Here is a 26,742-nt window from a genome sequence, read left to right as displayed (position 1 = left end):
AGTATGAGTACGTAAATCAACATGTATCCACTAAGTATCCCGCCTAACTTCGAAGAAGTAGTGACGAGGGGTCGACTTAGACACTTACTATGGGCTATAGATAAAATACCAATGATATAATTAAGCATGGATTACATAAGACGGGTGTAAGCTCAATATCATGAAATAAGTAAACAATTCTTTTGTTAATAAGAAATTTCCAAATTTATTTTTCATCGTTTATCAATTTGTATCTCAGGCCAATAAAATAATATCGATTATCAAAAATTCCAAAGCAACCAATTCAGTCATGCGCAAATCATGCAGAGATCGTACGACACGATCCAACATAAATATTTAAATTGTGCACTGCAGAGGGTCGAACGACACGAACCATGAATGCATTTATCTGCTACCGAGGCATTCGACCCGCTCCATAAAAGAGAAAACACATTAAACCACCAATTCAAGATTTATTAAGGGGTAAATATTCCAAGAATTACAAATTCACATTTAACGGTCAAGTTAATGAAGTCTAACCTTTTTACAATTCCTTTATCGAGTTTCTAAATGTTTTAAACAATTAAATTAACAAGTAGGGCGCAAACATCGCAAGTACAACATGATATGGGTCCTAGACTGCTCGGACAGAAGCATAATAGTAGTTACGCACGGACTCTCGTCACCGTGTGCGTACGTAGCCCCCACAAATAGGAGCTCATAATAATTTGATTCACCTATGGGGTTAATTCCCTCATACAAGGTTAGAAAGGAGACTTACCTCGTTCCAAAGTTCCATAGTCGGCTCCCAAGCCTTTCAAACGACTCAATTTGATGCCCAACGCTCCAAAACTAGTCAATAAAGGTGCAAATCCATAAATATATACTCTAATACTCATTATAATTCAATTTATGACAATTTCCAACTCCGCTCAAAAAGTCGATAAAAATTACCCTCGGGCCCACGTGCCCGGATTCCGAATTTTTTTGAAGATAAGCATTACCCATAACCCCGCGAACTCAAATATATAATTCATTCCAAATTTCATGTCCAATTTCGTGGTCAAAAATTAAAAAATATAAATTTCTAGGTTTCTTTCAAAATCCCACAATTTCTATCAATTTTCATGCTTGAATCCATGTAAATCTTCTATTTAACTCACAATACGCGGGAATCACTTACCTCATAAAGGATGATAAAATGACACTCCAAAAGTACTCCAAAATTGGCTCCCATGGACGAAATGAAGTGAAATTGAGCCAAACCCTCGTCTTAAAGAAACACACTGCCCAACCCGACCTTCGTACCTGCGGTCCAATAGCCGCTCCTGCGGCTCCGCATGTGTGGTCTAAATTCTGCTCTTGCGATCCTCATTGCCCAGCCAAGAACTCACACATGCAGAAGTCTCTTCGCTTCTGCGGGCATCGCAGGTGCAACCTGCTCTCGCGCATCTGCGCAATTTTATGCACCAACGGCAGTTGCCTCGCTCTTGCGCACTCGCAGGTGCGCTTCTTCGGTCCGCTTATGCGGCTCCCCCAGCTCCAGTCCATTCTCGCTTCTGCGAGTAATTCGCCACACCCGCGATCTTGCACATGCGACCAAAGTCACGCAGGTGCGATTACACCAGAAGCATTAAGCTTAAGAAATTCTTAAGTCCAAAAATCGATCTGTTAACCTTCCGGAATCTACCCGAGGCCCCCATGACCTTAATCAATTATACCAACGCATCCCAAAACACATTACGAACTTAGTCGAGCCTTCGAATCATATCAAACAACGCTAAAAACCATGAATCACACCCCAATTCAAGCTTAATGAACTTTAGAACTTCAAACTTCTACCTTCGATGACGAAACTTATCAAATCACGTCCGATTGACCTCAAATTTTGCACAAAAGTCATAATTGACATTACGGACCTACTCCAAATTCTGGAATCGGAATTCGACCCCGATATCAAAAAGTTCACTCTCGGTCAAACTTTCCAAAAACCCTCAACCCAAAGTTTAAGACCATCTCATATTTTGTCCTATGTCAGTCATTTTCGGGTGAAATTCAAAAATAGCCAGATTTACAAGTGGTAATTGAAAAATAACCACAGTTTCAAAAGTAATCGAAATTTAGCCTCTTTTCATGTAAAGATAAATCTGAACAAAAACACTGTTCAAAATCCGAAAAATATTCCTATGTCAGACATTTTCGGGTGAAATTCAAAAATAGCTAGATTTACAAGTGGCAATTGAAAAATAACCACAGTTTCAAAAGTAATCAAAATTTAGCCACTTTTCATGTAAAGATAAATCTGAACAAAAACACTGTTCAAAATTCGAAAAATATTCCAGCATGAGTTCGAATTTTTTACATATGAACTTACAGCATAACATGCTGAAATTTCATAATGTGCTAGAGTTCCAACATAATATGCTAGAAGTTCATACACACGTGTTCCAATCTCCAGTATATTATGCTGGAGCTTTCCATGTTGCAATAAAATAATGACTATTTTTTAATGACTTTGCAAACGCTGGCTATTTTTCAATTACCAATCCGAAAACTGGCTAGACCGTGCTATTTTAAGGTCATTTTCTGCACAAGTCCTACAAGTAGCCCAATAGCTAAGCCCATTCCCAAAGGGATAAAGCCCAAAATGCAGCCGTTTATCTCAGAGTATATGAGACGAAGTATGTTCGCTGTCTAAACCCTAATAGAAAGAGGAGCAGCTAGTCGTAGCACTTGTTCTTCAGCATTTTCATCTTCGCCGCCATTCGAAGATGAAGGTACCACCACAACAACCCTACAAACCCTTCTCTCTTTCTACATAGATATGTACGTTTACGAGGTTCAACATATGCAGTTAATTTATGTGTGATTGTTTTGCAGTTCAACATTGCAAATCCGACCACTGGGTGCCAGAAGAAGCTCGAAATTGACGATGACCAGAAACTGTAACAACTAACCCCATTTTTCTTTCTCCATTTATTTTGTACCAATCATTAATAATGTTACTGCTACTGTAGTGTTAAGTTCTTGTGATCATAAGTAATTTACTATTTACCAGATTCGTGACAAATGTTAGAGTTTTCCAATTCCAGCTAAGTTTCAGGAATTTGCACCACGTGAAAAAAGAAATTACATAGTTGGCCTTGCCTGCTTAATTCTTTGAGTGCCTAAAATAGGCTCAGCTTTTTTGCCTTGACAAAGGTTGAGGAACTTGTATTTTTAGTGGAGAAGGATAGAGGGGCAGGCCGCCGCCCCATCATCCCCGAGTATCTAAGGTGGTTGGCCCAAAGGGTCTGCGATTTCCCCATCATAAAAAAAAAGGAAATAAAAATAGGCCCAGTTTTTTGGTTTATATAGATCTGTAGATAGTCTGCTTGTTATATAGCTAATTGTAGGTTCTCTTTAGCTGAAAACATTAAAGAGAAATATTGTAGTACATAGTAGGATGCTTTTTTTGAGTAGTAATAAGCTATTGTTCCGTTGGGTGGTAATAATCCCTAGGAAAGCATGGTCTCTCTGAAGAATGCTGCACTTTGAGAAAACATATATTCCCGTTGACCTAGATACTAACAATTTACCATTTATTTGTCATGCCTTGTCATGCTCATGGGCTCTATCTTGAAGGTTATCTTTAATTATTAAAGAAAAATCATCAATGCATATATTACTGATTAGAAACCGGAGCCTCTAAGGCTTTGGTCTAGTGGTAAGAGCTCAACATGTGATATGTGGGTTATAGGTGCCCATCACGGGTCAAACCCTGTTGCAGACAAATACTTGGTATTTCAGTGGAAAGGGTAGAGGAACATGCTAAGTATTCACTGAGTTTTGAACCATATGCCATTGTTCCTCGGGGACTTATCGGTTATAAAATACCAATTAGGAACGGGAAATTAGTAATTTAATTATTAAAAAATTAGCCATTAAACTTGATATAAAAAATTGTGATTTGTCAATTCCCTTTTTCATATAATTTAATATTATTTTTTTGATAAGTTATATTTCCTTGTATTGCATACATAAATTTTTCCTTTTTGCCCTCGATAACACCAATATGAATTTTAAATGCTGCTTTGCATGATATGTAGCTGTTAGTGATGAATTTTTGTTGAGCCCTGATATGGCAATTACTAGTATGACTGTTGTTTGGAATTAGTGTATTAGTTAGGTAGTTTGCTTGGTGTGACCTAACCTGATGTCTGGAAATGCAGCCGAGCCTTTTTTGACAAGAGGATCTCCCAAGAGGTCAGCGGAGATGCCCTGGGTGATGTAAGTAACTGTTCCATTTTTTTGTTTGGCTCTCCGGTGGCACTTGTTATGAATCTATTTCAAACATGTTATGTCTTACAATGGCAGGAATTCAAAGGTTATGTGTTCAAGATTATGGGAGGATGTGACAAGCAGGGGTTTCCAATGAAGCAGGGAGTTTTAACTCCAGGCCGTGTTCGCCTTTTGCTGTACCGCGGTATGTGTAATGTGTGCTTGATGTGTTTTCTTAAGCTTGTACCTATTTTCTATGAATATATTTTTCTTGGAATTATCTAAAGATTTATGTTATAATCAGGTACTCCTTGTTTCCGGGGGTATGGTAGGAGAAATGGTGAGCGCAGAAGAAAGTCTGTCCGTGGATGCATTGTCAGCCCTGATCTTTCTGTTCTGAATCTGGTTATCGTGAAAAAAGGTGAGAATGATCTGCCTGGACTGACAGACACTGAAAAGCCAAGGATGAGAGGACCCAAGAGAGCCTCAAAGATCAGAAAGCTCTTTAACCTTTCCAAGGAAGATGATGTCAGGAAGTATGTCAACACCTACCGCCGAAATTTCACTACCAAAAATGGTGAGCTGTTGTCCCCTTTTTAGCTGCTCTTCAGCTTCTGGTCTGTTTTGTATTGAAAATATAGCAGTTCGGACAAATTTTGAATGCTATTATGATGCTTTGTGCGACAGGGAAAAAGGCGAGCAAAGCTCCTAAGATTCAGAGGCTTGTGACACCCTTGACTCTTCAACGAAAGAGGGCAAGAATTGCTGACAAGAAGAAGAGAATTGCCAAGGCTAAGTCGGAGGCAGCTGAATATCAGAAGCTTCTTGCTTCAAGGTTGAAAGAGCAAAGAGAGAAGCGTAGTGAGAGTTTGGCTAAGAAGAGGTCTAGACTCTCTGCAGCTTCTAAGCCATCTATTGCTGCTTAGGATCAGTAGGATGTATTTCCTGCTATCTGGTGTGTCTGGTTTATGTTATTGCTGGATGTGTTACTTGGTTTTGGTAATTTTGAGTGTTCCTGAGATTTTGAGTTGATCTGATACTAACTTTCAAGATTGAAGATTTTGGTTACTTGGCATTATTTTATATTCAACCATCTTTTATTTTATTATATTTTCTTGGGGTGGATCTGGTAAGTCTGAAAATATTGCCATGTTTTCTCTACCAGTAGATAAAGAAGTATTGCAGGGCAATGCTTTGAATCCTCAGAATCTGTTGACACTGAATGTAGTAATTGACACTGCATCTGTTGTGGCTGCTGTCTCAGAATCACTTTGCCTTGCCCTCATGGTAGGTCTCGTATTCTAAATTTCCAAGGGCTGGAGAACTTAACGTAAATTTATTTTGAGAAGTAAATAGTATTTTCCGAATTTTCCTTAAGTAAAATTCAGCATAGTTACAGTTGAATGGATCAATTGACTTGACGTGTTTACTTTACTAGATATGATAATGCTAGTGATCATCAAATAACCACTGTAATGGCCAAAAAAGCTGTTACACTGGAAATCAGAATAGATAGATCAGTGTGGAGACATGCTTCATTAAGTTGACCAATTCTTTTCTTGATAAACCAGGAAGCACGAATTTGTCTCGTAAACAACTAAATATAAGAAGTTCCCAAACCTTCTTTATAGTCCATCTTAGTTACAAAGTTCATTGCAAGTCCGATCCTGCATAGCAAATGCAAGTGAAGAGCTAGGAATACGTTGTCCTTTTGACACAGAAGCCATTATATGATAGAATAATTGTCTCGTGAAATACTTCGATAAAATCCGATAATAAACACAAGTTACACATGTGGAATAATTTGTGAAAAGATGCCGAAATTAAATTATTTAATGCAAAGGCCAAGGAGTTGTTGGGAAGCTTGGTTGAAAAAATTAACTTATTATGGGAATTTGTATGCAACTGGAGAGATGGATATTGGTAATTGGAGAAAATGAGAAATTATGGATTGGTTTAGTGCACGAGGGATCTTTCTAACGAGGATTGTAAGAAGCATCTTGACGGTATTGGAGTATTATTTATTACTACTGTTGTTGTGATGGGAAAGAAGGTGGAAGAGTTTTTATTGGAAGCTCTACCTTTAGATATATATGAAAAAAAAATCTACTCTTTTATTAGTATTGCTAGAAGTTATAATGTTCATATTGAGGGCTGGAACTGAAACCCAATATTATGATATTTTGTAAGGAAAAGCTTAAATATATTAATACAACAATATATATGATTCTTTTAGAGTTAATACCCTAAAACCCTCTTAAACAATCACGTTTTTTTCAGTTTCATGCTTAAACTATCCGGTGTCCCCAAAACCCCCTAAACTATATTCTCCTTCATATTAAAACACCCTCGTTATATTTCTGATAGTGTGTGTGCTAGAAGATTCAGAATTTTAATTATAGTAAGAGTTTAGTAATTTGGTTGTAGGAGGAGTCTATTACTTTATTTATTTGGCTATTTAAAGCCCTGTGATTAATAAAATCTTAGAGACAGTTTTTCAATCCTATTTTCAACCTTCTTGCTGCTTGCATATTTTTCTAAAATCCATAACAGTGGTATCAGAGCCTCCATTGATCTTGACGGATCTCTGAATTCGCTGAAAAACAACCAATTTCAATCACTTTTAAACCATATGCATTTTTACCCATACCGATTTTTAACCAAATTTTTAACAATGGCAAGCAACAGTCTCTCTTTGAATACCCCACAAACTTTCACTGGTGAAAACTATCAGATTTGGTCAGTGAAGATGAAATCTTATCTTGAAGCTTATGATCTATAAGAAGTTGTAATGGAAGACAAACTTATATAACCACTTCCTGCAAATCCTACCCTTGCCCAAATCAAAGCTCATTCAGATGAGAAAACCAAAAAATACAAAGCCAAAACTATAATTCAAAATTCAGTTGCAAATTCAATCTTCTCTAAAATAATTGCATGTGAGACAGCAAAAGAGGCTTGGGAAATACTCAAATAGGAGTATCAAGAAAGTGAACGAGGCAGACAAAATCAGATTTTAAATTTGAAAAGAGATTTTGAATCTCTTAGAATGCAAGATGATGAGACCATCGCTAAGTATTCTGACCGAATTTCTTTAATTGTCATAAAATCAAATTACTTGGCGAGGATTTCAAAGATGACAGGATAGTTGAAAAAATTCTTGTGACAATTCCCGAGAGATTTGATTCCAAAATTTTCTCTCTGGAAGAGTCTAAAGATTTCTCTACCATCTTTGTTTTAGAATTAATAAGTGTTCTTCAAGTACAAGAGTTTGCAAAAAGAGGCTACAGTACTAGCTGGTGTTTTCAATGATTGAGACTTAAAGTTTGAAATTTGAGACCTCAATTTTCTTCAATAAGTGAAATGACAACTCAATCTCAATTTCGATTCTGTACCTAGCATTTTCAATCAAATACCAATGTTTCAAAATTATGAGGTATTCCGCTGTCAAAACTTTCACATAATCAACGGTCAATGGATGTACATATAAGGCTTTTGCAATGCACGTATCTGAGAATTTCAACATTGTAAAGCTAAAATCGCTTTCAAACCAAGTGTCTTTCTTTCTATTCCTATAAAAAAAAATGCTGTTTTATTTTGCTAAATATAACCAATCGTTAAGGGTAGATTTGGACGCTTGGCCAAAAATAAAAATATACTTACCCACGGAACAATGTGAAAATAAGCACACACCAACTACTGTATTAGCGTACAATATAATATCTTTTAATACTGAACCAATTTGAGAATTTATCGTGAAACTAGCCAGTTTTCGGACCATTAATTGAAAAATAGTCAGCGTTTGCAAAGTCATTGAAAAATAATCACTATTTTGCTGAAACACGAAAAGTTACAACATAATATGTTGAATTATGGAGCTCCTTTGTATAAATTTCCAACATATATGCTGGAATCTCATATTTCCGGATTTTAAGAGTGTTTTTGTTCAGATTTTATCCTTACATGAAAAAGTGACTAAATTTTGATTTATTTTGAAACTATGACTATTTTTTAATTACTAATTCTAAATATGATTATTTCTGATTTGTTTTTCCCGAATTTCTTATAAGACTGAAGTACAAGAAGGTTTCAAAGTAAAATATGTAAAGCCCAAATCACAGGGTATACCACTGGCGTTCTAAAGTCCTAATCAATCACATGCTTATTCTTCAACTTCTTTGTATATATATAGAGAGAAAAGTTATTACCAATAAAGCATCATATCTATCAAAACCAACCTTCCTTTTCTTACTTAGTAAAATGGATATTCAGTCTTCTCCTTTCAACTTAATTGCTTTGCTACTCTTCATTTCATTTCTTTTTATCCTATTGAAAAAGTGGAATACCAAAATCCCAAAGTTACCTCCAGGTCCATGGAGACTTCCCCTTATTGGCAGCCTCCATCACTTGAAAGGTAAACTCCCACACCATCATCTTAGAGATTTAGCCCGAAAATATGGACCTCTCATGTATTTACAACTTGGAGAAGTTCCTGTAGTTGTAATATCTTCGCCACGTATAGCAAAAGCTGTACTAAAAACTCATGATCTTGCTTTTGCAACGAGGCCTCGGTTCATGTCCTCGGACATTGTGTTTTACAAAAGCAGGGACATATCATTCGCCCCATATGGCGATTACTGGAGACAAATGCGTAAAATATTAACACAAGAACTCTTGAGTAACAAGATGCTCAAGTCATTTAGCACAATCCGAAAGGATGAGCTCTCGAAGCTCCTCTCGTCGATTCGTTTAGCAACAGCTTCTTCTGCAGTGAACATAAACGAAAAGCTTCTCTGGTTTACAAGTTGCATGACTTGTAGATTAGCCTTTGGAAAAATATGCAACGATCGTGATGAATTGATTATGTTAATAAGGGAGATATTAGCATTATCAGGAGGATTTGATGTGTGTGATTTGTTCCCTTCATGGAAATTACTTCACAATATGAGCAACATGAAAGCTAGATTGACGAATGTTCACCATAAGTATAATCTAATTATGGAGAATATCATCAATGAGCACAAAGAGAATCATGCAGCAGGGATAAAGGGAAATAACGAGTTTGGTGGCGAAGATATGATTGATGCTTTACTGAGGGTTAAGGAGAATAATGAGCTTCAATTTCCTATCGAAAATGACAACATGAAAGCAGTAATTCTGGTAATTAAGTTTTGATCCTATATATGTCATTATCATATATATATATATATTTTTCTTTTTCTTATAGATTTAAGTTATATACGTTTGTTGCAGGACTTGTTTATTGCTGGAACTGAAACTTCATATACTGCAATTATATGGGCACTATCAGAATTGATGAAGCACCCAAGTGTTATGGCCAAGGCACAAGCTGAAGTGAGAAAAGTCTTCAAAGAAAATGAAAACTTGGACGAAAATGATCTTGACAAGTTGCCATACTTAAAATCAGTGATCAAAGAAACACTAAGGATGCATCCTCCAGTTCCTTTATTAGGACCTAGAGAATGCAGAGAACAAACTGAGATTGATGGATATACTGTACCTCTTAAAGCTAGAGTAATGGTTAATGCATGGGCAATTGGAAGAGATCCTGAAAGTTGGGAAGATCCTGAAAGTTTCAAACCCGAGCGATTTGAAAATATTTCTGTTGATCTTACGGGAAATCACTATCAGTTCATTCCTTTCGGTTCAGGAAGAAGAATGTGTCCAGGAATGTCGTTTGGTTTAGTTAACACTGGGCATCCTTTAGCTCAGTTGCTCTATTTCTTTGACTGGAAATTCCCTCATAAGGTTAATGCAGCTGATTTTCACACTACTGAAACAAGTAGAGTTTTTGCAGCAAGCAAAGATGACCTCTACTTGATTCCAACAAATCACATGGAGCAAGAGTAGCTCTAAATTGAATTCTTGTCTTGGAACAATAAAAGAAGAAACTCCAGCTTGGTCTACATTATTTCTTTTTGCTTTATATTAGTATGGGTGTGTTCAGTTTCTTGTTTTTAAGGGTACCCTGAAAGATAAAGGGCTATATAAGCCAGTGAGACTTTTTATTGGTTGCAAGGTTTTAGATCAAGCCATAAGACAGCATATTTTATTCCACCATTTTCTATCATGTTTAATAAAGTTCCTTTCGTTTATTGTTAGACAAAATAATTAGTTTAATTTTGACCAGTTAAATTCATTTCAAGAGTAAGGATCTAGGAACAGATCTTTCAAAAACAAGCTTACGACTAAGAGGAAGTGAAGACAACTCAAGTAGGGATTGGTTTGGTTTTTGTAGTTATGGGTTTGATTAATCAGTTTTCAGTTTTTAAATGTGCTAAACTGAACTGGAAGCATTGGATTCCTTAAGCCCTAAAAAGAGTAAACATTACTACTTTATATAGCCAAGGGTAAAAATGTAAATTAAGTGTATCATATCGGGTTATTGGTTAAATTGATTAAATTGATGATGAAATTGGACAAACCGATCGATAACCCATTAGTCATATGATTCCAAACCATTCCGAACAGCTAATCCAATAACATGGTACCGGCAAACAAGTAACACTTTTTTCGGTTCAGATTATCAGTATGTTTCAGTTTAGAACAGCTTATCACAATTCACATCCATGATATTGTTTTGTTCGGATTATCATGGAAGTGATATCTTTACCAAACTGAGATGTGTAGGATAATACAAAAATAGAGGTATCCAAGCCAAGAAAAAATCATTCAAGAACTGTGTAAGATGGTCCAAGGATGTGAATTGTGATAAGCTTGGACCAAGCGGTAATAGCCAATTTCACAATCTTTGTTACAAGTGCCTCCAAGTAACCAGTGGGATCAGGTAAGTTCTACTCGCAGATATATTTCACAATCAGTATGCTGCAGCTAGTGTTTCTGATCTCAGTTGTAACTTTGTGAGAAATGTCCTGAAAATCAGTAGCCTATATTGGCAGCAGTGCTAATACGTTCTCCTATCTCCCTGTCCCTTTCGTCGATTGTCTTCTGGTTTGGCTCTTCTTGATGCAAATGCCATTTTCGAATCACCAGTCTTCTTGGTGTATCCATGTTTGAGAGCAACAATTGGCTTTAAGTACATCATTCCGGGAGAATGTCTTTTCTCCCTCGGAAGTGCTCTTAGCTCTGGCAACCAGTATGCAACAAACTCCCCTTCGGGATCATAGTTTTGAGCCTGAAACATGTAAAAACATTCTTAGAATAACATCTATCTCATAGTGAGTAAATAGCATAGGATTCCCAGAACATGATTCTATCAAAAGTAATATTTATATCCTTATTGCACTTACTTGTTTCGGGATGCTGAAGTAACGGTCTTCTCTAGGGTCATTGCCAACACCTGACACAAAAGGAATAGCAGAAGTTTCAACTCACAATTCCAACTTCCAGTTTAGAGAAAGTGGATATATCAAAGGTAGATAATAAAAGGAGAATCACCTGCACCATATGTCCAGTTTCCATAGTTGGAGCAAGGATCATAATCCAAGAGGCATGTCTCAAACCATTCAGCTCCCATCCGCCAGTCAATGCCCATATCTCGAACAAGAAAAGAACACACAATCTGGGAAAAAGATACTAAAATAATTAGATTGCAGTAAATTGCCTTCTTTCTTGATGAATTTATCTTCCAGAACTGTTTACTAGGTAACAAACTAGCATATAATTTTTCGAAAATATTAAATAATAAAGTGCACATGTACCTGTCGCCCTCGATTCGACATGAATCCAGTAGAAGCTAGTTCTTTCATGTTGGCATCAATTAAAGGATACCTATAGATTTGCATTGGGAAAATTAACAATTTCTCATCCCATGGAAATGTAGAACATATTTATTTTCACATGTTTCCTCAGACTTGAACTTCATACTAAGATATCCCATTTGGGTTTGAGGAGGAGAAAGGAGCAGTCAACATGCAAGGTACGAAGATAATGTATTTATTAAACAACAGGTGCTTGGCCAGCCCCTAGATAGGAATTTACCCGGTTTGACCTCGTCTCCAGGCATCAAACATGGTTTGGTCTTGGCTCCAGTTAATATCTACTTTTCGGGGACCACCTAAACGGAGAAAAAAAACAAGTATCGATATATTTCCAGATGTCGATAGTAGCCAGGCGGAAAAAGAAGAATGAACCTACAGAATATTTACACTACATAAAAAGCAAGCAGCAACATTCCTCTTGAGGAGTTGATTAGAAAATGGGGTGTGTTAATATGAATTCAGATAAGAATGTCTTTTTTACCTGCATGAAAAAGCAAATTTCCTTGCTTGATTGAGAGAAATCTGAAGTAATCCCTCCATATCAATTCAAACAAAACCCTGAAAACAGAAATCAGGCATCAAATATACACCTGTCCGGTGTATGAATATTGTGAGGAATACAGGGCATCAGATTGTTTGGTACTAAAAAACTATATTTATTATACTAAATCTCAGGCATAAAAACCATTAGCATACAGAGAAGGAAGAAGGGAGGAAACTATACCAGTATGTCGAATCATTTGATTGTCTTTCCTTCTCGTATCTCTTCACCTTAACAAGTCAAACGAAGCTTTCTTAATCTTTATAGCTTACTAGAATAAGAAGGTTGTTAATGTAACATTACAGTATGAGAAAAAGTTCTGTACCTCTTCATATATAAAACGGGGAGATAGGCATCCTGAAGCAAGCCAAGGAGAGAACTTTGTAGAATAATCAGGCCCTAACATTCCATTTCGAGTCACTTTATACACTTTCAATAAATCCTGCAATCAATCACAGATCAGAAGAATTGAAATATGTAGAGTCATCATTCGCCTAGGTCGCGTCTCTCTACTAGAAAGCAGTAAAAATATTAGGTCAGCAAATTCCCCAAGTCCTGGCCATCTAGTAGATGACTATAGTAGAGTAGAAACAGAAGAAGGTTTAATTTCAGAAACACCAGGTAATTTGTCACTTTTTAAAATGTGTAGGGACCAATGCAGCACCCAAAAGCATGACGATCATAGGCATCACTGTGAACAGAAAAAAGAAGGGATAGCCCTGTGCATGAAGTATTTCTGGCTAGTGCGGGCATAGGGGAAGGGTGGAGGTCTACCCTATGCAGCTTTACCCTTGCATTTCTGCAAGAGGCTAGTTTGACACGCTTTAGACCCATGGTCAACAGGTACATCAAATGAATAACTCTATCGCTGCACCAAACAAACAAAAAAGAGAGGAAAAAATTAACCAAAAAAACTCGGGTCACCCTGACCCCCTGCAACAAAAGAAATGAAAAGAACAAGAAAATCACAGAAACCCGAGATAAAATTTGAACAATTCATGTTGCAATCACAGTGCAGTAATTTCAGATAAAAGACAGGTCCTTCACCTTCTTCCAAAAGTAATCATGTACCCTACCCAGTGCAGCACTTTCACCTCCCATAAACTTCATTCCTTTAGAAACCTGTAAAAAGATGGAAACATGAGAATAATAATTGGAGTTAAATGCACAAATTTATCCATGGTTCTTTTTATACAACTCTAATGTTTGACCTGCCTTTTCCGACTGAAGCCCGAGCTCAGTAACTTGTGGGACACATCCCCACTCTCCAACCTCTGGTGGTGGACCAAGTGATGCTGGGAGTCTAATGCAATTACGGATTCTTGATTTGGATTCCACTGACTGTTAAGTTTAACCATCAACAAGACAGCTAACAGATGAGATAAGAGAAAGTATCCTGAATTGCAAGTTTCCTAAAACAGAAACATATTGTGAAGAATAATAATACCTTACGGAACTGAGTGTACACATCTGGTAAACTCTCACAGTCAAATGGAAGGTCATCTATATGATACATAGTACCACCCCAGATCAATTCCAGTTTAGTAGCATTTGTAGATCTTGGCTCATTGCCTAGTTCACCAGATATTGGTGGTACAAATTCTAGCAAATTTCTGGTGACCATTTTTTCTACTTTTACTTCCTCACTGCATGTTTCCTTGTGGGCATACACCTGTAACATAAACACACCTCCTTACCTTACTATGTAGTTAACGGCAATAAAATTGACTAGTTGTCAAATAAGTAACATCAATGTGAAGAAAGAAAATGAAAGAAGAAGCTCCTTAACTGTGTGTGCTTTAAAAGCTTTTGCAAGGGAAGGGATAATCTCTTCTGGTTTACCATGTTGAATCATTAGGTCAAGTCCCCGCTTCACTAGATTTCTTTTCAAATCGGTTAAGGATTCTATGATGAATTGCGCCCTTAAAGCTGTCAAAGAGAAAAGACAAACGTTGAGCTTATCAAATAGGTCACAATAGAAGATTCAACTTAAATCAAACTTAACCTTAGAATATGGAAAAGAAGGATCAGGTAAATAGAAAATCAACAAAACAACTATGCTTAATTCTAAACTAGTTGGGGTGGGTTATATGAATCCTCTCTATTTATGCTCAATTCTAAACTAGTTGGAAGACTCCTGTGTGTCCGAAGAAGAAGGATTAAAGTACGAGTTATGTGCACAAATGACACAGAATTAGAAGACGCTATATCTTGCTCCGATCCAAAAGAAAAAAAAGAGTGAAGCGAATACCTCCAGTTTTGGGCATTCCAAAGAAATGGGTAGTCCCAAAAAGTGTAGGATCAACACAATAAACAGGCAATATTGCTTCAGATGAAACCCAAGCTCTAAAAAGAGCCTCATTATCCAACACTCTCAAGTCATTCCTGAACCAAACAATTGCAACCCCTTTGCCTTTCCTCTTAGCCAAACCACTAACACTAGTGTATCTCTGAAAAGTCTGTTCACAAACTCTTTCCATTTCTTCAGGGGTTAGCTCTGGAACATTTTGAACAGTGGGTGTGGCTCTGGCTCTGGCACTGAAAGAAGAATGCATATTGGTTTTGGAGAATTTGCAGTGGAATGTTAAAGAAGATGCAGTGAGTTTGGTTAAAGAAAGAGGAGGTTTGATCATCACGTTCAGATTCATCAAGTGGAAAATTTTGGTTTGTATGGATTTTGTAAGTGACGAATCGTATCAAGTGTTTTGAGCTGTTGAGAAGCTGACACGTGGGCTAAGGTGCTTTGTCTTGACGTGGCGCCGTCTTAGCCATTTGTTATCCAATTTTTCACTTTCCCATCTTAGCTAATGTAGCTATGTTACGTTAGTAACGTTACATTCTTTTCTGTTTAGCCACACACTCTATAATATAGAGATTGGGAACTACTACCTAATTATATTTTGTGACGACTATTTGATATATTACATTAAAAATAAGACGTATCGTGTATAATTAAAACTATATGTTTGACTTTAAGTTGCATAGTAACAGATTTCATATTAAATTATTTTTGTAATATATAAAATTAACTAAAATTTTGACTATTTAATCTTCCCATATTTGAACTACATAGAAATTCATAATATTTAGAAATTTAAAATCGAGTAAAATTTTACTTGTTTAAATTTTTTTCCTTATTTGATTTGTGTAAACATAGACTTGCAATGACAAAAAATTGAGTGAAAAATTGTTCGTTAATCAGTGGTTTACCTATTTCAAAAAGAAAATTTCAAAACACACGAACGGGTTGGATTTGAGTGTAATTTGAGAATACAATTATTTTAGTAAAAGAAAAAACCCAAATTGTTCGTAACTGTATTCGTGGGTATTTTAGCTATCATTTCATGAAGAGTTGCTTTTCAATGGACGCATCCTTTCATCAAAAGTTACAACATTTAGAGCTCGTTTGACCAAGTTACCAAAACTTCCTATTTTGAAAAAAGCTTTTCGAAATAGTTCTTTTGTAAAATTCCAGTTCGTGTTTGGTTCGTTTGAATAGTACTTTTTGCAAACTCATTGTGTTTAGTCAATCTTTTAAAAAAGTACTTTTAAATATCAAATTACGAAAAAAGGACAATAAAGGTTCAATTTGCGATTAGTATTATTTAAAAAAAAAATTAAACATTTATTATAAAAGAATTCAATTAAAATATACCGTAAAGTAAAAATATAAATTAAAAATTTCAATCAATATAAAATATAGTTATTCCAAAACAATAACATTAAATGTTTGTATTACTTGTGGTTCACATGATAATTTAAATATGTCAAAATACATCATTCAATATAAATTTAAATTTAAAATCTACTCTTAGGAATAGGAGAAAGAGAATAAAAATATGATTAAAATAAAAAAGAGAAGAAATTTATAGTAGAAATAAAAAGGAAAAGAAAAATATTAGTGCAGGCTTTTCATGTAAGTTTCAAGGTAGCTGGCCGCTTAAACCTTCACTCTAGAGTTAGAACTGGAAAAACTATACGCACAATTATATCAAACTTAAAACAAGAGATTTTAGTTGCTTTAGCATGATTATGGCCATGTGCTCGATCCTGGAATCATATACACATACAAAGTTTGTAAAGCTTAAGTATCACGGCAAAGAATTAATATACTTCCATAATTTAAACTTTGTATTGTCAAGTACAATGGTATTCTTTTGTCTTGATGATATAGTTACACTTGCAAATTGCAATGGCAAAATTTGAGTGAAATTTTGTCAATTAATCATCGGTTTACCTATATCCAACTGATCACTAGATCCAGTCTCAACAAGTCTGGAAATTTCCTGTGGCACTGGAATGTTAAGCTCAGAACATATCAAGTGTATTATTTTCGCAGTCACAGATCCAAATGACAACTTATTCAGAGTTACTGCAATCGCAAACTTATGCTTGAGGTTACAAAAACCAGTAGATCCGCCCATACCTGAATGCCCGAAGCCAATAAGTTCCCCATTTGTTGAGTAACTCCTTTTAAACCCGAGCCCAAACTGCCCATTAGGATAGGTAAGGTTTTCATATTCTCCAACTCCCATGAAAGCATCATGAACTCTTTGGTTGTGGAAGAGTTTAATATTCCGGTTATCACTTGACGTATCACCGCCACTGTAGCTATTGTCGTCGGGAATCCGGACATAAACATTACCTTTGCCATCATTATCAACAGATGAACTGCTATTTTGAGTCGGTCCAGAACCATCAGCATCTGAAGCAGCAGTTTTCTTTCTAGATTTTTGCTTCTTAACAGTCTGTTGAGAAGGAAACTTTGGAACGTGTGGGTGGCTTCCTAAGGTTGGCATGGAAGAATAATGCGGTGGAGGAACTCTCCCACCCTCAGCGAGTGCAGCATAATAGCGGGCTAGGGCACGAGCTGAGCAGTGTCCATTGGCAGCAGGTATAATAGCACGGCGAGCATAGAGTGAATTGAATATGGCAGGTAAAGTAGTTGCAAGTTGAGCGATTTGCTGCGGCTGGAAAGTGGATGGCAAGTCTGAACGGTTGCTGACATTCGACAACTTGGTGAGATCACTCATATCTACTGTAAGCGTTGCAAGTCGAGATTCCACACCTGCAATTGGGAATTTTAGGTGTCAACTATCAAATGGATATATATATATATATAGAGAGAGAGAGAGGGGGACCTATGATTATAGCTAGGAAGAGACTGATTAAATGACCATGCTATACAATAAGACCCTTCAGGATCTACCATCCCCTTCCCTCCTGGAAGGGGATTGCGCATGCTTGGCTGGGGATTTAAAATATGGGACTCAGTGGAATAGAATTTTTTTTTTAAAACTATATCTTTTATATGTGAGAAAAGCAGGTCTGATGGTTTGATAATTAAATGTGTAAAGCAAGGCTGTCACTCGCCTCCAGAATATAAATTGTTTGTGATATGAAACTTTCCTTTGTGGTTTACACGAAACCTACATAAACGGGACATAGGCGAATTCAAAACTTGATAGATCTACTCCAGAAGAAGAACATCACATTGTTGCATCAAGATATTTGGAAGAGAAAAGGAAGGGGTGTGATGACCCAATATGTCATCTTTAATTTTAAATATTCATTTCTGTGTTCTGAGACCTCGAAAAGCACTATTCAGCATTCCTCGACTTGCGTGCGTAGTCCGTAAATTTTTCCGGAAAGTTTTATATGAAACATTGATTAAAATGTGAAATAGAGCTTTAAAACTCAATTGAGTTGACTTCGGTCAACGTTTTGAGCCAACGGACCCGGATCAGTGTTTTGACAGTTCCGATAGGTCCGTATCGTGATTTGGGACTTGGGCGTATGCCCGGAATCGAATTCGAAGGTCCCTAGCTCAAATTATCGGCATTTAACGGAAACTAAAAATTTAAAGGTTTGAATTCCTAAATTTGGTCATAATTGGGTTTTTGTTGATACCGGATCCCGATTTAGATTCCGAGAGTTCGATCAGCTTCGTAACAATATTTATGACTTATGTACAAAATTTGAAGTTATTCCGGGGTACATAGGCATGTTTTCCGTTAGTTTTTGAAAAAAAATAAAAGGTTTGATTTTATAAAGCTTGAATTTTTAAAGTTTGACCGGAAATTTGACTTTTGAGCAAACGACCCGGAATGGAATTTTGATGATTCCAATAGCTTCGTATGGTTATTTCGGATTTAGGCGCATGTTCGTATTTGGATTTGGAAGTCCGTAGGACAACTCAGCGCATTTTGGCGAAAGTTGAAAAATAGAAGATTTATGGAAAGTTTGACCGGGAGTTAGACTTTATTGATATCGGGGTCGGAATTCAATTCTGGAAATTGGAACAGCTACATTATTTCATTTATGATTTGCACGCAAAATTTGAGTTCATTCCGAATTGATTTGGCATGTTTCGGTGCGAGTTATAGAATTGAAAATTTCATAAACTCACAAGTCCGAATCGACGCGTGATTTGTAGTTTTGCCGTTGTTATGTGTGATTTGAGACCTCGAGTAGGTCCATAATATGTTTTGAGACTTATTGGTGCGTTCGGACGGGGTCGCGAGGGGCTCGGGTGAGTTTCGGAGTGGTTTCGGACCATTTTTAACTGCTAGTTTTTGACAGCAGTATGCGAAATTTCTGATGCGCAGAGCTGACTTTGGAAGCTTATATCTCGCAATCTATAAGGAATCTGTAAATTATTAAAACATGAAAGTTGTAGCACTTTGATTCCAGTTTCCAGAAAGATAAACCATTCATCATTTGGACATTAGTACAGAAAGTTATGATCGATTGAGTGAAGGGTGGTAATGCAGTTTTTGTTTGCCTCGCAGTGTGAATCGCCAGAAATTTCTGATGCACAGGGCTGACTTTGGAAGCTTATATCTCGCAATCTATAAGGAATCTGGATATTATCAAGACATGAAAGTTGTAACCATTTGATTCTAGTTTCCAGAAAGATAAACCATTCATTATTTGGACATTTGTACAGAAAGTTATGATCGATTGACTGAAGGCTGATACCGCAATTTTTGGCTTGAAAATTTTGAGACAAGTCGCATTGAGATGCGACTTGCCTGGACAAAATATATATGTCCGGAGTCCGACATTTTTGTTCATTTTTAGAGTTCTAAACCTCGGTTTTGGGCGATTTCAAAGGTATTTTTCACGAGTTTGAGTTGGGTAAGTATTCTTTATCCGAAATTAGTTATATTTCATGATTCCATACTCATTTACATCATGAATCCGTGAAGAAAAATCCGATTTTTATAAAATCTTCCAAAAACGAAAATTTAAGATTTGAAAGTCAATCCGATGTCGGAATTCGATAATTTTTGTATGGTTGAACTCGTATCGGAACGGGTGTTCGGATTTCGTGAGTTTTTCCGGGATTCGAGACGTGGGTCCCACTGTCGGTTTTTGAAATAAATTTCGGATTTTAATCCGAAAATTAGTAATCTACGATTCGTGTTGAGAATATTGAATTGTTTGTGACTAGATTTGAAGCTTTCGGACATCAATTCGCGAGGCAAAGGTTTATTGGAATCTTGAATTTGGTTGCGAAGCGAGGTAAGTATCGTGGTTAACCTTGACTTGAGGGAATAGAACCCTGGAATTATTGTTACGTGAATTTCATGTGTAACGACGTATAGGCGAGGTGACGAGTGCCTATACGTCGTCAAATTGATTGTGTGCACATTTATCTGAAAATCATAAATTATTTTAAATCATGAATTAATTATTATATTAATTATTTCTCTCATATTTCTTGCTTAATATTATGGCCTTGAATCCATGCTATATTTGCTACATGATTATTTGATTTATGTGACTTAATTGTTACTTGACATTTAGCATACTAAATATTAAATTGCTTATTTCCTCCTTAATTTCCACAATTAATTGCTACTTGTCATCACTTGTTTCTAAATAAATCATAATTATTATATGATTGTTGTCTTACAATTTCATATTAATTGTTGCATTTATTGGAATAATTTCTTTTATAAGAATTGGTAAATTATATTATTAAGGAGCGGGTTGAACGCTGCAACAGAAATGAAAGTGAATATATTGGAGGAGCGGGTTGCACGTTGCAACAGAATTGATTGAAAGTGAATATATTGGAGGAGCGGGTTGCACGCCGCAACAGAATTGATTGAAAAGATATATTGAGGATCGGGTTGCACGCCGCAACAGAATTAAATAAAAATAAATATATTGTGGGATCGGGTTGCATGCAGCAACAGAATTAATTATGAATATATTGTGGGATCGGGTTGCACACCACAACGGAAAGTGATTTAAGTAATAATTGGTTATGACTGCCGAGTTGGCTTGATTGCTGATATGATTTACTGGTTTAATTTCTATTCTTGTTCCCCTATATTGTTGCAGGTTAATGTAAGTGACCTGCCTTAGCCTCGTCACTGCTTCGTCGAGGTTAGGCTCGGCACTTACTGGATACTTGGGGTCGGTTGTACTCATATTACACTCTATACTTCTTGTGCAGATACCGGAGTTGGTCCCAGCGGCGTACAGTAGATTTGTTCGGATTCAGCTATCCACAGGAGACTTGAGGTATAGTTGCACGGCGTTCGCAGCTCTGAAGTCCCCATCTACTTTATTTTAGCTGTGTATTTCTGTCAGACAGCTTTATTTTCATTCAAACCCTTATTTGTATTATTCTAGTAGCTCGTGCACTTGTGACACCAGTTCTGGGATGGTATTTAGACATCGCTATTATTATAATTTACTCACTTTATTTCAGATTTTATTCCAGTTATTAGTTTCTTTATTATTAATTAAATTAAATTGTTAAAAAAAATGGTTAAAATTATTCTAACGGTGGCTTGCCTAGCAAGTGAAATGTTAGGCGCCATCACGGTCCCGAAAGTGGGAATTTCGGGTCGTGACAAGGGGAAACAAGGTTTTTTCAACAAGGGGAAACCTGAGAGTTGCTAAATTCTGTGGCAAGTATCTACATCAACAAGTGCTCAAGCATGAAGCATATTTACATGGTGATACAGAAACTTCAGTCCGGAAAGCCCTTTACAGGTTAATTTCTTGAGGCTTTGGGGTTCTAGAATTGACTATACAAAATCCTGAGAACTCTATGGCTGTCCTCTTCCTGAAGGTCATAGGTCAATGCACACAGCAGCTGGTTTCTCACTGTTCTGTACCATGTGAGAAATAAGATAAACAAGGTGAAGAAAAGGAATGCCAAAGACTAATGTCATACGTCCAAATTCTTCTACAGTTCCACTTTATAATGTATCATTATCATTACGGCGCGATGAAGGATTGTCTGCAACAAAAATATCAGAAATCTGCTATCTTTAAGTCCAAAAACTAGTCCGTTAAGCACCCGAAACTCACCCGAGGCCCCCGGGACCTCGACCAAACATACCAATCAATCCTAAAACACCATACGAACTTAGTCGAGCTCTCAAATCACATCAAACAACGAGGCCTCGCCGTTCCGTTGCCAAAAGCCATCAGCCGCCACGAGCGATGTCGCCTCCCGATGTTGCCCACAACAACCGATGGCAATCGGAACGTACTGAGTTTAGCCCCATGTGCACGGCACCTTGCGGCGCTACTTGCACGAGGCCTCGCCGTTCCGTTGCCAAAAGCCATCTCCATCTCTGGCCAGAAAATGGCTGGGTTTTGTCGCCGACGTTTGGGTCCAATCCATTTTCGGCAACAATTACACTTTCTCCAACTACTCCGACTCCCTTAAATCCCTCATGTCCTTAACACAACTCCAACTCAGCAACCTCTCCGTCGCTAAAGGCGTCGGAAAAGCCATCCCGCGCGTTGCGACCTCCGAACCGCTCGAAACTAACCAAAAACAACTGAAATGCATCAAACAATGCTAAAGGAACCAATCCCGATTGAAAAAGATCAAATCTTGAATCATTCCCTCTGCCTAGCTCGACTCCGCAACCGCGCCTTTCCTTCCGCATCTGCGCCTTCCCAGGTGCGGACATACCCTCGCACCTGCGCTCCCAGATTCTTCTCTCACTCTCCGAATTCGATATAATTTTTGTATGGTTGGACTCGTCTCGGAATGGGTGTTCGGATTTCATAAGTTTTTCCGAGATTGGAGACGTGCTCCCCACTGTCGATTTTTAAAATGAATTTCGGATTTTAATCCGGCAAATTAGTAAATTCATATGGAATTAATTCCTATGATTCGTATTGAGTATATCGAATTGTTTGTGAATAGTTTGACGCTCCTTTTTTGGGTAGCAAGTAATCCTTTTTATGTTATAAAAACGTGGCTTCATGTAATACTTACTGGGCTGCAAGTTTGGACACATTTTTAGGTTCCAAATAGGTCCAATAGTTGCCTGATTTGGACCTTCTTCAGAGGATGTCTTTTGGGATCTAATTCACCTTTTCTTGGACATGAATTTGGACCATAAAATAACACTTGCAGGCAACAACCAAAGGAGAATGTGGCTGTTAGGTTTGAAAGCACGTGTTGCACTCTTTTTCCCTTGAACCGGTTTTGTCCCAAATGGATTTTCTGGCAAGGTTTTTAATGAGGCAACAGTAAATCGTGCTAACTTAGAATCAAAGACCGGTTTTAAATCGGAGTCGAAACAAGTTCTATAAACACTGTTGCTGCCTTATGTACCAAGTGTGACTTTTAGGGATGAATGTACTGGCCTGATAGGATGGCCTCTACAAAAGGAATCCCTGCCTCCAGATGAGGTGAGCTACGGACCTCCAAAACACAATCTGGACACGCTCCTAAGTCCAAAATCACCAAACAGAGCTAACGGAACCGATGACACTTCATTCCGGAGTCGTCTTCACACAGTTTTGACTATGGTCAAAAACTTAAGACTTAAGCTTCCATTTTAGGGACTAAGTGCCCCAAAACACTCTGAAACCAAAAACAAAACCTCCCGGAAAGTCACATAAGCAGAAAAGGGTACGGGGGAAGGATAACGACCTCCTATGGACATCCGAGTGCGTCAAGCCCTGAAGGAGTTAAAAGCCTACCTATCATCGCCACCGTTGCTTGCCAAAGTAGAACCAGGGGAATGTCTGCTCGTCTACCTCGCCGTATCTGAAGTAGCGGTGAGTGCAGTCCCCGAGTGAGAATGGTTGCTCGAACTCGAGTTAGGGTAGCCCTTAGGCTTTATAGTCGAGTGAGGATTTGCTCGAACTCGAAGTAATGTAGCCCTTAGGCTTATGTAGTCGAGTGAGTGTTGCTCGAATTCGAAGTAATGTAGCCCTTAGTAGTATGGTGGAGGTGGTAATGGAGAAGGTGGTGGGGGAGACTTGTAATAATAAGGTGGAGGTGGTAGGGCGGTGACTATGGTTCCTTAGGTCGTATTTGATGTCCCGGAAAAATATTAGGCGAACTGGGTCCGCCCCATTTCCACAGGTGCGATTGCACCACCAATTGTCCAAAACAGCGTAAAATCCTACTCCGGGATGCCCTCGTCTCTGGACTCGGTCTCCAAAAGCTCCAAATCTAACCATAATCAGATTAATACCATCAACATAGGCTCTCGGATTTGGATTTTGATGGTTTTGTTAGCTCCGTTAGGTGATTTTGGACTTAGGAGTGCGTCCGGAATGTGATTTGGAGGTCCGTAGTGAAATTAGGCTTTAATTGGCGGAAGTTGGAAATTCGGCGATTTCGGTCGGCAGTGGAAAATTTGATATCGGGGTCGGAATGGATTTCCGGAAGTTGGAGTAGGTTCGTGGTATCATTTTTGACGTGTGTGTACTATTTGAGAAGAGAAAGGAAAAGTAACATTTAGAAGACTTTGAAAATTAAGGTAGTAGGATGTTTTCCAAATTTATGTGTGTATTTGAAATTTTTAAGAAAAATTGAGGGTCGGCAGTGAAAAATTTGATATCGGGGTCGGAATGGAATTACGGAAGTTGGAGTAGGTTCGTAGTGTCATTTGTGACGTGTGCACACAATTTGAGGTCATTCGAACATGGTTTGGTTCTATTGGCTGTAGCTTTCTTACTTATAAACCTTTGAAGTGCTAGAGGTAGGTTGCTTTTACCTCGACCTCGACCTCGACCTCGGGAGGGTTCTGCCCTCCCTTGCGATGCATCTCCTCTACCACGTGAGCGCACCATTGTCTGTAATGCATAAGGATAAGAGTCAGTTAGATTTGCAAACCACAAGTGCATGCATAACAATTGCTGTTGTTGCTGAAGTCTGGTTTCCTTCTTCGCGAACGCACAGGGAGTCCCGCGTTCGCGAAGAGGAGTTTGAGGGGCTGATATGCTGTGAACGCGAACGCAAAGAAGGAGCAGGGCAAGCCTTCGCGAACGCGGCCCAGGCAACGAGAACGCGAAGAAGAAAAGGAAGATAGGGGCCTGGGGTCATTTGGCCTTTGCGAACGCGAAGCTTGGAACGCGAACGCGAAGGAGTTGGTCAGCCGGTCATCGCGAACGCGACGAGGTTCGGATTACTTTCAAACGTTGCACACAATTTCAATTCAACTATATAGACCTATCCAAAGTCTCAGAACACCAATTGGAATCCAATAACATTAACAAATATACCCTTCTACTTTCAAAAATGGTCTAAGAATACCCCTCGTTATACTATTGGGTTATCTATACCCCTGAAGTCATACTTTGGGTTCAAATATACCCCTCATTTAAACGGAGGGACACGTGTCATCGTCATGTTGGTCAATTCTAAATATCTTCTAATTAATTAAAAAAACTCATTATTCATACCCGAAAAATAATATTTTTTTTGTAAAAACTGGAAAAAACTAAAAATAAATTTTACCAAAAACTGAAAAAAAAACAAATTTTTTTTTCCAGTTTTTACAAAAATACTGCTTTGAAAAAACTGAAAAATATTTTCTAAAACAATATTTTTGTAAAAACTGGAAAAAAAAACTGAAAAGCAATTTTCTAAAGCAATTAAAAACCGAAATATTTTTAACTAAAAACTGAAAAAAAAGAAGAAAATATTTGTTTTTTCAGTTTCTACAAAAACACTGCTTAAGAAATTTGCTTTTTAGTTTTTTTTTCAGTTTTTACAAAAATATTGTTTTAGAAAATATTTTTCAGCTTTTTTTAAAGTAGTTTTTTTGTAAAAACTGGGAAAAAAATTATTTTCGGTTTTTTCAGTTTTTAGTAAATTTTTTTCAGTTTTTTCAAAAACATTGTTTTAGAAAATATTTTTCAGTTTTTTCTAAAGCAGTTTTTTTGTAAAAACTGAAAAAAAAAATATTCTCGTTTTTTTCAGTTTTTAGTAAAAATAATTTCAGTTTTTACAAAAGAAAAATTGCTTTAAAAAATTGCTTTTCGGGTATGAATAATGAGTCTTTTTAATTAATTAGAAGAAATTTATAATTAACCAACAAGACGATGACACGTGTCCATCCGTTTAAATGAGGGGTATATTTGAACCCAAAGTATGACTGTAGGGGTATAGATAACCCAATAGTATAACGAGGGGTATTCTTAGACCATTTTCGAAAGTAGAGGGGTATATTTGGCCCTTTGCCGTTATCATTATTATTATTGTCATTGTTATTGCAACTGCTTTGTCTGACGCCAGATGGGTTGGAAATTTTGACAACTTAGTGATCAGATTCATATAAGCTACCCCTCAAAACTTGAGGTGGTTACTGGCCAACTGCCCACCTACAAGTACCCATAAGTCCAGCATGTTAATACCAACAATACTTCATCTGCATCATATAAACATGGGAAACTTATTTTGGACCTTAATTTTTAACGAGGTAGCTGCGATAATATTGAACATGGATAAAAGCAGTCTAAACTTTCATTTTTCGGAAGTATTACCTATGAATATGGTATATCCCGCGTGGTTAGATTAGTTATCAACTGACAAGGGACCTAGAAACTATGACAATTGTTTGCTAACATGTCAGTCAGCATAGTTAACGAGATTGAACAAGCAAAGATGAGCCAATTGATAGCAAAGAGGAGTAGGAGGAATTAGGAAATAATAAAAAGTAGACACTAATCATGCCTGGAGGAATTCCAACATAGAGCTCGCCGTCAATCTTTAAAGGGCGAACAAACACTTCTTCTAGGAGTTCTTGAAATCTTCTTCCTGATGCTCGCTGTATTGAGATGACAATAGATAAATACCTCAAAGCATGTCAAGATTTTATAATATACTGATAGCAATATGTTTTTGTACAGACGCTCCACTACAAGATTATTTCATTTCAAATTCAAAAGAGGAGCCACTAATAGGTACTGTCAAATCTTTCTGTAACAAACCAA

At 37.3% G+C, this 26,742-nt stretch overlaps 4 protein-coding genes across 4 annotated transcripts in view; 2 read left to right on the top strand and 2 right to left on the bottom strand.

Moving 5' to 3' along the window:
• The first annotated feature begins 2,619 nt into the window (after nucleotides 1–2,619).
• Nucleotides 2,620–5,344, top strand: LOC104114214 (small ribosomal subunit protein eS6). The gene is made up of 6 exons (XM_009624603.4): nucleotides 2,620–2,756; nucleotides 2,860–2,924; nucleotides 4,191–4,248; nucleotides 4,336–4,444; nucleotides 4,544–4,816; nucleotides 4,927–5,344. Exons 1-6 carry the CDS (start codon nucleotides 2,751–2,753, stop codon nucleotides 5,163–5,165), a joined length of 750 nt encoding a protein of 249 aa, XP_009622898.1. The 5' UTR covers nucleotides 2,620–2,750; the 3' UTR covers nucleotides 5,166–5,344.
• A 3,127-nt stretch (nucleotides 5,345–8,471) lies between these two features.
• Nucleotides 8,472–10,355, top strand: LOC104114216 (cytochrome P450 71D7-like). Its single transcript, XM_070182441.1, has 2 exons — nucleotides 8,472–9,399; nucleotides 9,493–10,355. Exons 1-2 carry the CDS (start codon nucleotides 8,500–8,502, stop codon nucleotides 10,108–10,110), a joined length of 1,518 nt encoding a protein of 505 aa, XP_070038542.1. The 5' UTR covers nucleotides 8,472–8,499; the 3' UTR covers nucleotides 10,111–10,355.
• A 393-nt stretch (nucleotides 10,356–10,748) lies between these two features.
• Nucleotides 10,749–15,190, bottom strand: LOC104114215 (cryptochrome DASH, chloroplastic/mitochondrial). The gene is made up of 13 exons (XM_009624604.4): nucleotides 14,774–15,190; nucleotides 14,312–14,451; nucleotides 13,970–14,194; nucleotides 13,738–13,863; nucleotides 13,570–13,644; nucleotides 12,848–12,964; nucleotides 12,706–12,752; nucleotides 12,463–12,539; nucleotides 12,202–12,277; nucleotides 11,922–11,991; nucleotides 11,659–11,782; nucleotides 11,511–11,560; nucleotides 10,749–11,395 (listed from the first exon to the last, which is right to left on the bottom strand). The coding sequence occupies exons 1-13, from the start codon at nucleotides 15,168–15,170 to the stop codon at nucleotides 11,165–11,167; spliced, it is 1,755 nt and encodes a 584-aa protein (XP_009622899.1). The 5' UTR covers nucleotides 15,171–15,190; the 3' UTR covers nucleotides 10,749–11,164.
• A 1,423-nt stretch (nucleotides 15,191–16,613) lies between these two features.
• The window catches only part of LOC104114217 (uncharacterized), a 28,893-nt gene continuing 18,764 nt past the window's right edge, over nucleotides 16,614–26,742 (bottom strand). Inside the window, exons 18-19 of the mRNA XM_009624606.4 lie at nucleotides 26,483–26,576; nucleotides 16,614–17,590 (exon numbers count right to left, since the gene is read on the bottom strand). Of these exons, the coding sequence (XP_009622901.1) occupies nucleotides 16,740–17,590; nucleotides 26,483–26,576 (945 nt within the window). The 3' untranslated portion in view covers nucleotides 16,614–16,739. The remainder of the gene's footprint in view (nucleotides 17,591–26,482; nucleotides 26,577–26,742) is intronic.

The sequence above is a fragment of the Nicotiana tomentosiformis genome, chromosome 8, assembly GCF_000390325.3.
Source record: "Nicotiana tomentosiformis chromosome 8, ASM39032v3, whole genome shotgun sequence".
Lineage (NCBI taxonomy): Eukaryota > Viridiplantae > Streptophyta > Magnoliopsida > Solanales > Solanaceae > Nicotiana > Nicotiana tomentosiformis.
This window is presented reverse-complemented; position numbering and strand designations above follow the sequence as displayed.